Below are 14647 nucleotides of genomic sequence, written 5' to 3'. Positions count from 1 at the left end.
ATTTAACACATGTTTGGGTATAAAGAACAATTGTTCATTCACACCTATAGGCCTATATACTTCATATTTATGCATAAATATGTCGGACGTCTATGACATCAAGATATGGTCCCAAATACCTACCATACAAAAATGCATTTAAATGTCACCCTTTTCTCTTTAAAGAACAATTAAAAACTATGAAGGCCATATCCATAAGTAACTTTTCACAGCATTCCGTATGAAGTTTGCTTCATATTTATATCGTACATCTTCTCTAACATTACAGTCTCTATCTTTTTTTGTAGCTAGAAACGACAACAGTTTTGAATATATATAAAACTGTGCAAAACGTACTTAACATGATGTAATCGTTATCTAATTATCCTTGCCTTTCAGCTCCTTATCCAGGGTCATTCCGGCCCCCATTGCTCCACAGGCCACAAGGAATTCCAGACTACGGTGAGCTCTACACGTCATTTTTAGTAACATTTTATGTCAGATCGATAAATATTGAATTGACTAGGAACGGCAAAAATGTGTGTGGAAGAGGTCAAGGAGATTTCACTGCCAAGATACCACAGTGCAGATTTTCGATAGTTCTGAGCGACATACAGTTTTGGAGTCAATCAGTCCTGAAAGAAGAAGAAAACCGTTAAAATTTTTTACACATTAAAATTGTAGATTAAAATACATTATTTATTGTCAACTTTGTGTTTTCGCGCAAAACTTGCAAGAGTTTTCCTTGGACTTGAGCATATGTGTTTAAAACAAATTGTCTAACGCCATTGGTGTTCTATAAAAAACACCTTACAATTTAAAACCTGATCGCATTTAATTATGTAAGTAAAAGTTAAAATGTAATTGATAGTATTTTAAGCTGCGGTTTTTAATGTTCTTTCTTCCGACGCTGACATCATTTCTTTGTTCGTTTTTATTTAAAGGAAAGCAATGGTCATCCGTTTAAGAATCATAATCCCTAAGCCCTGACAGCCGAGTATAAGTGAAATATCCTCAAACACAAAATTCAACCATGCTGAAATAAAATAAATAAATAAATAAGTATATGGAAATTACATACTCATTTTAAATTTGACGGCAATGATATTTTTTCTTTTATTGATGAAGATTAAGAATTATTGTTATAATATCGAATTTCAAGAAAAGTGCGTTGTAGTACTGTAGTACTAATTTGTAGTATTGGTGACTCTCTTTCCATTTTTTTCTCAAATAGCGCGAATAATGTTTTTCTTTTCAGTAAAATTATACGTGTTGACAGTTCTAAACTGAGTTTTGATCTCGTGTTTTTATGGCGAGAATGTTGTTTTTTCTTCAGTGATGAAGATAAGTATTTATTGTTTCAGTATCGAATTCCAAAAAAGCACACGTACATGGGTTTTACCGTTTCTTTTAAATAGTCATAATTATGTTTTCGTACAATTAAAACATAAATGTCGATACCTTATTTGATAGAGGAGTTTCGAGTTCAAGCTCTTTATCGCTAAAGGTTGAAAAAGTTCAACTGTACCATGTGACCTGTCAAAAATGTAAGGCAACTATTATTCTCAATAACATGGGCATCTGAAAAAAGTGTCATCAAAAGTGTTTAGAGTGGAGGAATGATAGAGAAGATTGAGAATCTGACATGAGAAGTTCATGAAGAAAATAAGTGTATCTGGAAAAGGGTGAGACAAAAGAGTTCCTACTGGAAACTCCCCAATTAAATAAATAATATTTCTTTTCAGTTTGGAACATGGCGAAGATGATGTCCGACAGTCATCCGTGTGATGACTTTTACAGATACTCCTGTGGACAGTGGATGGAGGAGAATCCAGCATCGGACTTCCAACATCATAGCCCCTTTCAAAACATGCGAGACGATGTACACAGCATTTTATCTCGTAAGAGTATAAAAAAAAGTATAAGAGAAAATATTAACCTCTGTTAATTTATTGATTTAATTGGTGTTTTACGCCGTGCTCAAGACTAATTCACTTATATCACGCAGGCCAGCATTATGGTGGGAGGAAACCGGGCAGAACCCGGGGGAGCCCCACGGTCAGCCATAAGTTGCTGGCAGACCCCTCTTAACTAAGATGCCCCTAACTTATATGTTGATTGTCTTCGAGGGTGACAGTTTTCAACGCCATTGACTATTCAAAACACGTGAGACGATATTCAAGGTTGTCTGGTAAGCTTACAGTAAAGCAAATGCTTCTGTGAGAACAAACTGAGAGGCTACTGTACGTAAAACTGATATCTACATCAAACAGGAGGGCCATCAAAAGCTTTTCAAGCAAAACTGGTTATATCTTTTTTCTAAAGTATATTTATACATTTGAAATGTTGGATTCTATGACGGCCTGTTATGACAATTCACGAGTGTGACCACTCGTGGCAAAATTTGGGATGTTTTTGCAACGGAATGTTCTACAATGGCTAAGTTTCTATATTTACAGCACATGTGCTTGTATTGCTTTGTACTCACATCACATATAGTCTGTGGAACAAGGTATTTACAAACAGAAACATTTTGTGGGACGTCATTTTTCAGTCATTGCTTATGCTAGCAATATGCTCCTGTAGAGTAACAATATTTTAAATACCTAGAATTCACATAATACCAAAAATCCAATATAAAAAAAAAAGCATATTTTTCTTGGACAGTTTTTGTTAGCGTTTTTTTTATATAACGCTTTATGTATGCTATTATTTAAGCTTCTGTTAACTAATAATTTTTAAACTTCCTTGATCCTGCTGAACCTTGCTGCTGGTGATCAAATAAGAAAGATCAAAAAGAGATTTGAAGTTAATCGGCGAACAAGCTGATCTGTAATTTACCAGCTGGGTATGTTTAATCTCCATCTTGGAAACACAGGGTTTAAGATAATGTCTCCTCGTGTAATGCTTGGATATTGTATGAGATGAGCTGGTTCAAAAGGTATGTGTATTTGACTGTTCATCTAGGGCTTTTGGATCGTCCATCGAGCTCACAGGAACCGAAAGCCGTGCAGAAGGCGAAGAGGCTGTATAAATCCTGTATGGATATGAGTAAGTATAGAGGCTGTTTGAGTAGTGTATTGATTTTTTTTTTTTGATTGGTGTTTTACGCCGTACTCAAGAATATATATGTAATTAAAAAGGTTGTATAGTTTATGTATGGATATCTGTAAGTATAAAGGCTGTATAGATCATGTATGGATATGTGTAAGTATAAAGGCTGTATAGATCATGTATAGATATGTGTAAGTATAAAGGCTGTATGGATAGTGTATGGATATGTGTAAATATAAATGCATCTTGCATGGATACGTGTAAATATAAAGGTTGTATAGATGGTGTATGGAAATGTGTAATTATAAAGGCTGTATAGATGGTGTAAGGATATGTGTAAGTATAAAGGCTGTATAGATCATGTATGGATATGTGTAAGTATAAAGGCTGTATAGATTACGTAAGGATATGTGTAAGTATAAAGGCTGTGTGGATAGTGTATTAATATGTGTACATATAAATGCTGTATGGATAGTATGTTAATATGTGTAAGTATAATGGCTGTATGAATGGTGTATCAGTATGTGTAGGTATAAAAGATGTATGGATAGTGTATTAATATGTGTAAGTAAAGAGGCTGCAGAGATCGTGTATTCAGGTTTGTAAGTAAAGAACCCGCCCTGAGATGTTATTCAAAGCAATTCTTCACCGAAACAGAAAGCAGTTGTGATATTTAGTGATAAAAGACTAGAAATGAACTTACACATAATTGTAAGAGTCTGTCACATTCAACATTCACATACTGGAAGCTGTCCTGAAGCCTGTAAAACCACAGCCCTTTCCCCACAGTTAGTTGACACCAACTTTGACACAAAAAATAAACACACTGTGTGTAAAATAAAATCGATAAGAGTGCAAAAGGAAGCATTTGTCAGTTTTCATGTTATGCAAATCTCATTAGATTTATTCTTCTACTTTTTTGTATTTTTGTTGCCTCCCAGCATCATTTCTAGCAGTTGACTTTTTGAATAATGTTAAGCATTTGACTGTAATAGACATCCAGCACGACATAATAAATGTAAAAAGCAAACGTGAAAAGCAATGATGAAAATTTGCTAACAGTTTGGGTTGTTTTCGTTGTTGTTGTCTTCTTGTTTTTGTTTTCATTCTTTTTGCAGTTCACGTTTTGAATAATGAATAAAGTTGTACTGTAATGGTTATCCAGAATTATAAATCGTCAAAACAATGTGAATACCGGCTAGAAATCCGAGAGCTTCACTTGACCATTACAAAGGCCAATTCCTGTGTTACAGATACAATCAATCAGCAAGCTTCCGGACCACTGATGGATATTCTGGGTGAAGTCAATGCCCACGACAATGTGGTGGATATGCTGGTCGCCATGGCGAAATTCAACTCGTATCCGATGGGCATTGTTACTGTCACCAAGGACGCGAAAAACACTACTAGGAACGTTATATTGGTAAGTAACAGGGATAGGAACGTTATATTAGTGTTTAGTTTGACTAGGAACATTATACTGGTAAGTGACGAAACTAGAATCCTTATACTAGTGAGTGACAGCATTAGGAATGTTATACTGGTGAGTGACAAGACTAGAAACAATGTACAGGAGAGTGAAAGGACTAGAAAAGTTTAACTGGTGAGTGACAAGACTAGAAACGTTTTACTGGTGAGTGGCAAGACTAGGAACGTTTTACTGACCACTGCCAGGACTAGGAACGTTGTCTTGGTGAATGGCAGGGCTAGTAACGTTAATGGTGAGTGGTGAGACAAGGAACGTTATACTGGTGAGTGACGAGACTAGAAATCTTATACTAGTGAGTGGCAGCATTAAGAACGTTATACTGGAGACAGCAACAAGAACGTTATACTGGTTTGGGACGGAACTAGTAACGTTATACTTATAACATAGGAACATTATACTAGGAACATTATACTGGTGAGTGACAGGTCAAGGAACGCTATACTGGTGAGTGGCGCTGGTAGGATCGTTAATGGTGAGTGGCGAGACTAGGAACGCTATACTGGTGAGTGATATGACTAGGAACGATCTGCTGCATTGAGACAGAACTAGGAGCGTTATAATGGTGCGTGACAGGACTAGGAAAGTTATATTGATGAGGGATGGGACTAGGAACGTTATACTGGCCACTGACAGGTCTAAGGACGTTATACTATTGCTAAGGTATTGCTAAGGTCATGTAGAGACAGTGAGTATTGCTATGTAGAATCACAGTGTTCAGATGAAATCGGTCTAATGGTATTGTTAAGGTTATGTAGAGACAGTGAGTAATGCTATGCAGGATCACAGTGTTCAGATAAAATCGGTCTAATGGTATTGCTAAGGTCATGTAGAGACACTGAGTAATGCTATGCAGGATCACAGTGTTCAGGTGAAATCGGTCTAATGGTATTGCTAAGGTCATGTAGAGACAGTGAGTAATGCTATGCAGGATCACAGTGTTCAGATGAAATCGGTCTAATGGTATTGCTAAGGTCATGTAGAGACAGTGAGTAATGCTATGCAGGATCACAGTGTTCAGATGAAATCGGTCTGTTGGTATTGCTAAGGTCATGTAGAGACAGTAAGTATTGCTATGTAGAATCACAGTGTTCAGATGAAATCGGCCTGATGGTATTGCTAAGGTCATGTAGAGACAGTGAGTAATGCTATGTAGAGTCACAGTGTTCAGATGAAATCGGTCTGTTGGTATTGCTAAGGTCATGTAGAGACAGTAAGTATTGCTATGTAGAATCACAGTGTTCAGATGAAATCGGTCTGTTGGTATTGCTAAGGTCATGTAGAGACAGCGAGTAATGCTATGCAGTATCACAGTGTTCAGATGAAATTGGTCTGTTGGTATTGCTAAGGTCATGTAGAGACAGTGAGTAATGCTATGCAGTATCACAGTGTTCAGATGAAATTGGTCTGTTGGTATTGCTAAGGTCATGTAGAGATAGTGAGTAATGCTATGCAGTATCACAGTGTTCAGATGAAATTGGTCTGTTGGTATTGCTAAGGTCATGTAGAGACAGTGAGTAATGCTATGCAGTATCACAGTGTTCAGATGAAATTGGTCTGTTGGTATTGCTAAGGTCATGTAGAGACAGTGAGTAATGCTATGCAGTATCACAGTGTTCAGATGAAATTGGTCTGTTGGTATTGCTAAGGTCATGTAGAGACAGTGAGTAATGTTATGTAGAATCACAGTGTTCAGATGAAATCGGTCTAATGGTATTGCTAAGGTCATGTAGAGACAGTGAGTAATGCTATGTAGAATCACAGTGTTCAGATGAAATCGGTCTGTTGGTATTGCTAAGGTCATGTAGAGACAGTAAGTGTTGCTATGCAGAATCACAGTGTTCAGGTGAAATCGGCCTGATGGTATTGCTAAGGTCATGTAGAGACAGTAAGTGTTGCTATGCAGAATCACAGTGTTCAGATGAAATCGGTCTAATGGTATTGCTAAGGTCATGTAGAGACAGTGAGTAATGCTATGTAGAATCACAGTGTTCAGATGAAATCGGTCTAATGGTATTGCTAAGGTCATGTAGAGACAGTGAGTAATGCTATGCAGGATCACAGTGTTCAGATGAAATCGGTCTAATGGTATTGCTAAGGTCATGTAGAGACAGTGAGTAATGCTATGCAGGATCACAGTGTTCAGATGAAATCGGTCTAATGGTATTGCTAAGGTCATGTAGAGATAGTGAGTAATGCTATGCAGGATCACAGTGTTCAGATGAAATCGGTCTGTTGGTATTGCTAAGGTCATGTAGAGACAGTGAGTAATGCTATGCAGGATCACAGTGTTCAGATGAAATCGGTCTAATGGTATTGCTAAGGTCATGTAGAGACAGTAAGTATTGCTATGCAGAATCACAGTGTTCAGGTGAAATCGGCCTGATGGTATTGCTAAGGTCATGTAGAGACAGTAAGTGTTGCTATGCAGAATCACAGTGTTCAGATGAAATCGGTCTAATGGTATTGCTAAGGTCATGTAGAGACAGTGAGTAATGCTATGTAGAATCACAGTGTTCAGATAAAATCGGTCTAATGGTATTGCTAAGGTCATGTAGAGACAGTGAGTAATGCTATGCAGGATCACAGTGTTCAGATGAAATCGGTCTAATGGTATTGCTAAGGTCATGTAGAGACAGTGAGTAATGCTATGCAGGATCACAGTGTTCAGATGAAATCGGTCTAATGGTATTGCTAAGGTCATGTAGAGATAGTGAGTAATGCTATGCAGGATCACAGTGTTCAGATGAAATCGGTCTGTTGGTATTGCTAAGGTCATGTAGAGACAGTGAGTAATGCTATGCAGGATCACAGTGTTCAGATGAAATCGGCCTGATGGTATTGCTAAGGTCATGTAGAGACAGTGAGTAATGCTATGCAGGATCACAGTGTTCAGATGAAATCGGTCTAATGGTATTGCTAAGGTCATGTAGAGACAGTAAGTATTGCTATGTAGAATCACAGTGTTCAGATGAAATCGGTCTAATGGTATTGCTAAGGTCATGTAGAGACAGTAAGTATTGCTATGTAGAATCACAGTGTTCAGATGAAATCGGTCTAATGGTATTGCTAAGGTCATGTAGAGACAGTGAGTAATGCTATGCAGGATCACAGTGTTCAGATAAAATCGATCTGTTGGTATTGCTAAGGTCATGTAGAGACAGTGAGTATTGCTATGTAGAATCACAGTGTTCAGGTGAAATCGGCCTGATGGTATTGCTAAGGTCATGTAGAGACAGTGAGTAATGCTATGCAGGATCACAGTGTTCAGATGAAATCGGTCTGTTGGTATTGCTAAGGTCATGTAGAGACAGTAAGTATTGCTATGTAGAATCACAGTGTTCAGGTGAAATCGGCCTGATGGTATTGCTAAGGTCATGTAGAGACAGTGAGTAATGCTATGCAGGATCACAGTGTTCAGATGAAATCGGTCTGTTGGTATTGCTAAGGTCATGTAGAGACAGTAAGTATTGCTATGTAGAATCACAGTGTTCAGGTGAAATCGGCCTGATGGTATTGCTAAGGCCATGTAGAGACAGTGCGTAATGCTAAGTAGAATCACGGTATTCAGATGGAATCAGTTTGATGATATGGTTAAGGTCATGGATACTCAGTTGTGATGTTAGTTTATTCACAGTTTTCAGTTTGGTTGGATTGCTAAGATCATGTAGAGGCAATCAGTAGTGGTATTAAAGTTAAATCACACCGTTCCGATGGAATCTGTTTAATGGCATGGCCATTGTTTTACAGCTGGACCAGCCATACCTCCCGCTGACTCAGCTTACTCAAGAACATAAAGAGTACACTGGGTATAAAAACTTCATCAATGAAGTGGTTTACCAGCTGAATATCGACAAGAGAGGCCGTGGTAGCAGGTTGATCAGGGATGTCTACAGCCTCATCCGATTTCAGCATGGACTCACAGCGGTGGGTATATTTATTTATTTACATTGTTGCTCAAAACCATACTTAATATTTTCTCACTGATACGATGGCGGTTAGTTTTATGGGTGTAGGAAACTTCTGGCAAGTTTTGGCGAGCTTTCCCATGAGTGACGTACAGGTATGTCCACCATATTGGTGGAAGACAATTGGTCTCTAAAGGACGTGAAGCGGAGCGGAGGGATCTAAAAAATCCCTGTCCAAGGCCGGGTTTGAACCCCGCTTCTTGAGTGTTTTCGCGACTGAAAGGTCACTAGACTGTACCCCGTTCCCCTAAGTGGGTAAAGTACATCTTATCTGTGGAGGTAGTTGACCCTGGTTCCTTATTTTTTTCGCTGCTAACAAGTGTGAGGTATTACAATTCTGGGAATTTGATTAAGCGCCTATACATGTGGACATTGATCAGTGATAGTTCCTGACAGTCTGTTTCTTCTTAGACTACGTTGTGCAGCTATAAGACAATCTGTCACATGTTTCAAATGTTTTGAAAGAGGATTCTTAATATCACAATCGTAAACGGCTCAGCCAGTTACTCACCCTTTCCTTTTCTCTTTTAAAATTTTCTTTGAAAAAGAACACGCATCCACTGTTTTCCGTGCCCTTATAATTGATTTATTTATTTTTGTTTATTTGATGTGGTTTTACGCCGTACTCCAGAATATTTCACTTATACGACGGCAACCTGCTTTATGTTGAGAGCAAATCGGACAGAACCCACGACCATTCACATTCACGTGTTAGACCTACTCACGTATGGCCGCGAAGAAGCCAGCATGAGCTCGGCTGGAACTCACAGCGACAGCATTGGCGAGAGGCTCCTGGGTCATTGTACCACGCTGGCGTGCTAAACACCTCAGCCACGGAGTCCACCGATTATAAAAAAAGAAGAAAGTTCATGCAGAGTTGCTGACTATTACGCTGTTTGGACACAGTAATATGTTGATCATTTATTACTTTTTCAGCTGACAACAAAGAAGGAAGACCGCCCCAAAATTGATGGACTGTATCACATGTATACATTGGGCGCTCTCAACCACGATTTCCCTCAGGTAATATTCTTGTTCTTTCTGGTCCCGAGTTTGACCGTCTTGGTACCGGTACACTGTTTCAGCCTATATCCCTGCTTGTTTCATTTTTAACACTGGGGACTTTATAACTGTAGTTTTGAATCTGTCGGATGTAAATAAACGTAGATTAATTGGCTTGATAATACCAAAAGTTTTATAATCTCGAAAATTATGACTTTGTCTCCTTGTCCAGATGTTTAAAAGAAAGCGGGTCAGCTATTCTTTATTTTGGTATGACATTACATTGTATCATGTCAAGTAATATCGCAAACTGTTATACCAGGTGTCATATACAAGGGGGTCATATTGCATTTAAACACATTACAGTTTCAGTTGAGACACGCGTTTCATATTTAGTGACTAAAAAGATGTGTTTATTATGATGCGCACGTGAAATATTTACAGAGTAATGTGGTGTATATATAAAAACAACACAAATAGTATGCATGACTTTGTGTTTATATTAAGTTCAAGATTTCGATAAACATGTAAATGTGTTTACTATAGTAATCATGTGACATTTACTATGTAAAAAATATCTCATGTTTACTAAAGTAAAATGTTTATCGTCTTTTTATACGACAAGCAAAAACAATAATGTTTACTGGACTGTTTGTGTTTACTGAAAATATAAACCACTCACTATGTAGACATTTCGCACGTGCACTATAATAAATACATCTATTTAGTCACTAAAATTGTTTTTACGACTAAACACCAAGGTGTGTGACTAAACTGTGACAGAAATGTGTTTAAAAACGAAACACTTGTTTTTAGTGTGTAAGACTCCTGCATATGAGGTGTCAGGTTTATTTATTTATTTGATTGGTGTTTTACCTCGTGTCATGCCCAGTATTATGTTACTTGTCATACTATACGTCATATATTGTGTGATCTTAGGTGTAGTGTCAGGTGTCTTCGGCGTAGGGTTTCTGTCGTGCAGCAACATGGTGTTGTAGTGACATTTTACCCTGAAATTTGCCTATTTGTCCTGAGACGTCTGTCCTGTTTTTCTCCATTATGAATTATCTATTTTTTAAAGGTATAAGTCCAACGATTGTGCCAGGATTAGGACCCAAGCTCTGTTTGACACCTTTATTTTAAAATTTTTACAGAAGCGTTATATTTTGTGATATTTTCGCCCTCTTTACCGTAACATTTATGAACTTGCCGTTTATTTGGCCGGGAACATTACAATGGGGCCTATTTAGTTTTATTTCTGTTTTTATTGATTGTCTTGATCTTTTAAATGTAATAATGAATTGGCCTTGTAATATCTACTTTAAAACAGATTCCTAGGTTGCTGACTTTGTTGTTAGAAATCCATCTGTTGAATGGGTGATTTTCATTTTTGAAGTGTTCGTTATTTCTTCACTTCAGGAAATGGCATCTGCGTTACAGAACAACTTAAGTGATAATGAAATGAACAGCAACTCATGCTTGCATATTATATGTATTTAAATCTCTTATCGATTTCTTTGCAATTAGTGTACCCATGTAGGCAATGAGCCAGGAGTCTCCCACCAAGGCGGTCGCTGTGAGTTCAAATCCATCTCATGCTGGTTTCCTCTTCAGCTGCACGTGACAAGGCTTGTCAGCAACCTGCGGATGGATGCTCCCACCATAATGCTTGTTTATGGTTTATGGTTTATTTTTTTTTTCAGTTTGACTGGAATCGTTACATCCGTGGTATGTTTTCGCAGCCGGAAATGAACATCACGTTAGCCGATGATCAGCCTGTGTTGGTATACGCACCTAATTATTTTAGGAGAGTTGGGGAATACGTGTCTAACTTTGACAAGAAGTAAGTTGTATGATTAGTTATTTACCTCCGAAGTAACATGAGCTAAGTTTGCTGGTTGTAACTTTATATGATATAACCTCATTCCGTGCAGTCTTATCATTTGCAGAGTCAAGAAACATGTCTCTACACTCTTGAGAAGAAGGGTTCTATATGGAACTAAAAAGGATTATTTGGCTTATTTCGCCTGCAGAACCCTTTTTGGTGCGATAAAGAACCCTTTTGAAAAGGTTAAATATAGAAGCCTTTAGATATGGTTCTTGACCATGAAATGGGCAATAAAAAATTGGTTGGAACACAGGAAACGACTGGGCGTTTCAGAACTATTTCGTGTGGTGCAGATGAATAGGGATCAATACAGAACCCACGAGAGTGGCAAAGAACCCATTTTGAACATTTTTTGTTTAGAGTGTGATTATTTAAAGTATGATTACCCATTCTGTGCTTCATCTATTTTTCCCTCCTCCCCCCCCCCCCAAAACAACAACCATCACACGTCTGAGTAACACCTATAATTGGTCAATGACGATGGTGTGGCCGATTGCGTACTGTAACGTTTGATGAAGACTATTTGTCTTCCAAAAATATGACGAAAAAGTCAATACATCATCGTGAGAAAGTTAGTCAGTAACTTGGCAGAGGACTTTGGTTTATGTTCGACACTGAGGTTTCCTCCACCAACAAAAGTGACCACCATTGTAAAAGTAAAGATCCTGGGGTGTGGCGTCATTCAACCAAGCAAAGAAACCATGTTTTAACAGCAGACATCCAGCAAGCGAACATCATTATACGGCCACTTGGGAAGCTAATCTTCACATAATTCTAGAAATCACGCTGAGGATTATTATTTATTTACTTATTTATTTTGATTATGTTTTACGCCGTACTCAAGAATATTTCACTTATACGACGGCAGCCAGTATTATGGTGGGAGGAAACCGAGCAGAGCCCGGGGGAAACCCACAACCATCCGCAGGTTGCTGGTAGACGTTCCCACGTACGATTGAAGAGGAAGCCAGATGTACACACACAGCAACCACATTGGTTAGAAACTCTTGGGCCATTGCGCCGCTAGGTTATGTTGAGGGATGTTCATCCCTGAACATACGTACTGACGCATCGCTGATTGGCCTTTGAATGGACAACGTATGTTGCGGCAAATTGAACTTTGAAGAAACACTTTCTGATGGCTGTATATATCTCCTTCCATTTTAAATTACTAAGCCTTGTACATGTTTATAGATCGTTTCCATGACATCTTCTTCCACGTGAATGCATTGTTGTCATTTTTAAAAAAAAAAAAATACCTTTCACGATTTCGTACAAATGCAGGGAGGTCAAAATATTTACAAACCTGGAATGGTCGATAAGGGCCTTTGCTCTTCATGGTCAGCGTCTCACTCACCAACACCTGGGGCTGAAGGAACAGTTAGAATGTGATGGTAATCATCCGTCATTACAATTACCTTATAATAGTCTAGTGTGAGTTACTCCAGTCCATCACTACAATATACCACAAACTCATCCGTTACTCTCCTTTCATTCCAGCACTGTGAAGGACTACATGCGATGGAAATTCATTGAGGGTTATCTCCCCTACATGGCTGAGCGTTTTCGTACTGCGCGACGCAAGCTTCTAAAGGTTAGACACACTTGTTGCCACTCTGTCCATATCCACAACCATGACCTGCTTTTATTTATTAGTCCACTACCGGTACCGGAGGGGACTTGGTCAGTCCATCCGGATTTCCGGACCTGTGCCCAAAACGATTCATTGCGCTATATTTATACACGGCTTCACCATGAGAATTCACAGATCGAGGTTCGTGCCGTTTCGTCTACTGTCGATTTTGCTAGTTTTCCTGACATTTTATTTTAATAACTGCTGGTTATTCTAAATTGATGCGTAAATCTGAAGTGTTCTTGTTGTCCATGAACTTTATATGATCCATCACTTCTGAGCCTTAATAAGGGCCCGTGTTGATCATGTTATATACGGCCTCACCCAAGCAAGTTACAGGGGAAAAAAGGGAAGACATAAAAAGAGAAGAAATATTAGTAAACACACCATTAAAAGCTGTATATGGAAATATATTGACTTGTTATCTTAGATTTGTATTCAATGAATTAAATGCAGTCAAACAAGGTGAGCTTTGTGGCTATATTGAACATGCATGTCACCAGTGACGTCACACCGACTCTTTGGTTCTAAAACTGCTATTGAATTAATTAATTTATTTATTTACTTGGTGTTTTTATGCCATAATCAAGAATATTTCACTTATACCACGCCGGCCAGCGTCATGGTGGGCAGGTTACTTCAAAGAGGAAAAGACACTTGAAAACATTTTTTCTACGGTGGGTATTTGGGACCACTTCTTGGTATATATGGTCTTTGCGTGATAATTTTATAAATGAGGATGTAACACATCTTTAATAAATATACTTGCTCTAAACTTTGGTCTTTTTCAGCCGACAAATGTGTTCAACGTAGATTTTGATCATAATTATATTTTTTTATTCATAAATATTATCATAATTCAGATTAAATGCATGTGTTTAATGTAAGTAACAAATTTACATTCAAATAGATTTATTAGACATGAAACACATATTTATTTAGAGCATTTTTGCGCAAAGATGATATATGCCAAATACCCATCATACAAAAATATTTTCAAATACTTCATTTTGATCTTTTTTTAATCAGTTTTATGTTTTGTTCTCCTTTAAAGTCAGGTTAGACTTTTCGTGCACATACACATATTATGTGAGTGAAATGAGTAAAGAATCGCCAGTTGTCAGTACCGCAATTACACCTCTCTATACTGATACATTTTGGGTGAAACGTCAGACTATTATCTCTTCACAGGCCGGCGGTTTCATACTAAAAAGTATAGAACGGTGGAAGATCTGTACTCCGGAAATAGATGCGTTTCTGTTCAACATTACGGGCCGAATGTTCGTGGAGCAAGAGCTTGATTCTGATTCTGTAACAGTGGTGAGTATAGGGAGGGTTTGCGTCTGTATCTATAATAGTGGTGAGTACATTGATGGTTTAGGTCTGTATCTATGATAGTGGTGAGCACGGGGAGGGTTTGGGTCTATATCTATAACAATGGTGAGTAAGGGAAGGGTTTGGGTCTGTACATATGACAGTGATGACTATGTTGATGGTTTGTGTCTGTATCTATAACAGTGGTGAGTACAGGGAGGGTTTGTGTCTGTCTATAACTGTGATGAGAAAGGGTAGGGTTTGGGTCTGTATCTATGACAGTGATGAGTATGGGGAGGGTTTGTGTCTGTATCTATGACAGT

The 14647-nt window shown here is 38.1% G+C and overlaps 1 protein-coding gene across 3 annotated transcripts in view; it reads left to right on the top strand.

The window, feature by feature from the left end:
- The window catches only part of LOC135476252 (neprilysin-like), a 48697-nt gene that overhangs the window by 15981 nt on the left and 18069 nt on the right, over window positions 1-14647 (top strand). For all 3 annotated transcript variants that reach the window (XM_064756214.1, XM_064756212.1, XM_064756213.1), the window contains exons 5-13: window positions 379-441; window positions 1725-1880; window positions 2947-3030; window positions 4287-4456; window positions 8270-8446; window positions 9424-9510; window positions 11193-11332; window positions 12878-12971; window positions 14202-14330. In XM_064756214.1, coding sequence (XP_064612284.1) covers window positions 379-441; window positions 1725-1880; window positions 2947-3030; window positions 4287-4456; window positions 8270-8446; window positions 9424-9510; window positions 11193-11332; window positions 12878-12971; window positions 14202-14330 — 1100 coding nt within the window. The remainder of the gene's footprint in view (window positions 1-378; window positions 442-1724; window positions 1881-2946; window positions 3031-4286; window positions 4457-8269; window positions 8447-9423; window positions 9511-11192; window positions 11333-12877; window positions 12972-14201; window positions 14331-14647) is intronic.

Source organism: Liolophura sinensis, chromosome 10 (genome assembly GCF_032854445.1).
Source record: "Liolophura sinensis isolate JHLJ2023 chromosome 10, CUHK_Ljap_v2, whole genome shotgun sequence".
Taxonomy (NCBI): domain Eukaryota; kingdom Metazoa; phylum Mollusca; class Polyplacophora; order Chitonida; family Chitonidae; genus Liolophura; species Liolophura sinensis.
The sequence above is the reverse complement of the archived record's forward strand: the minus strand, read 5'-3'. Positions and strand labels throughout refer to the sequence as shown.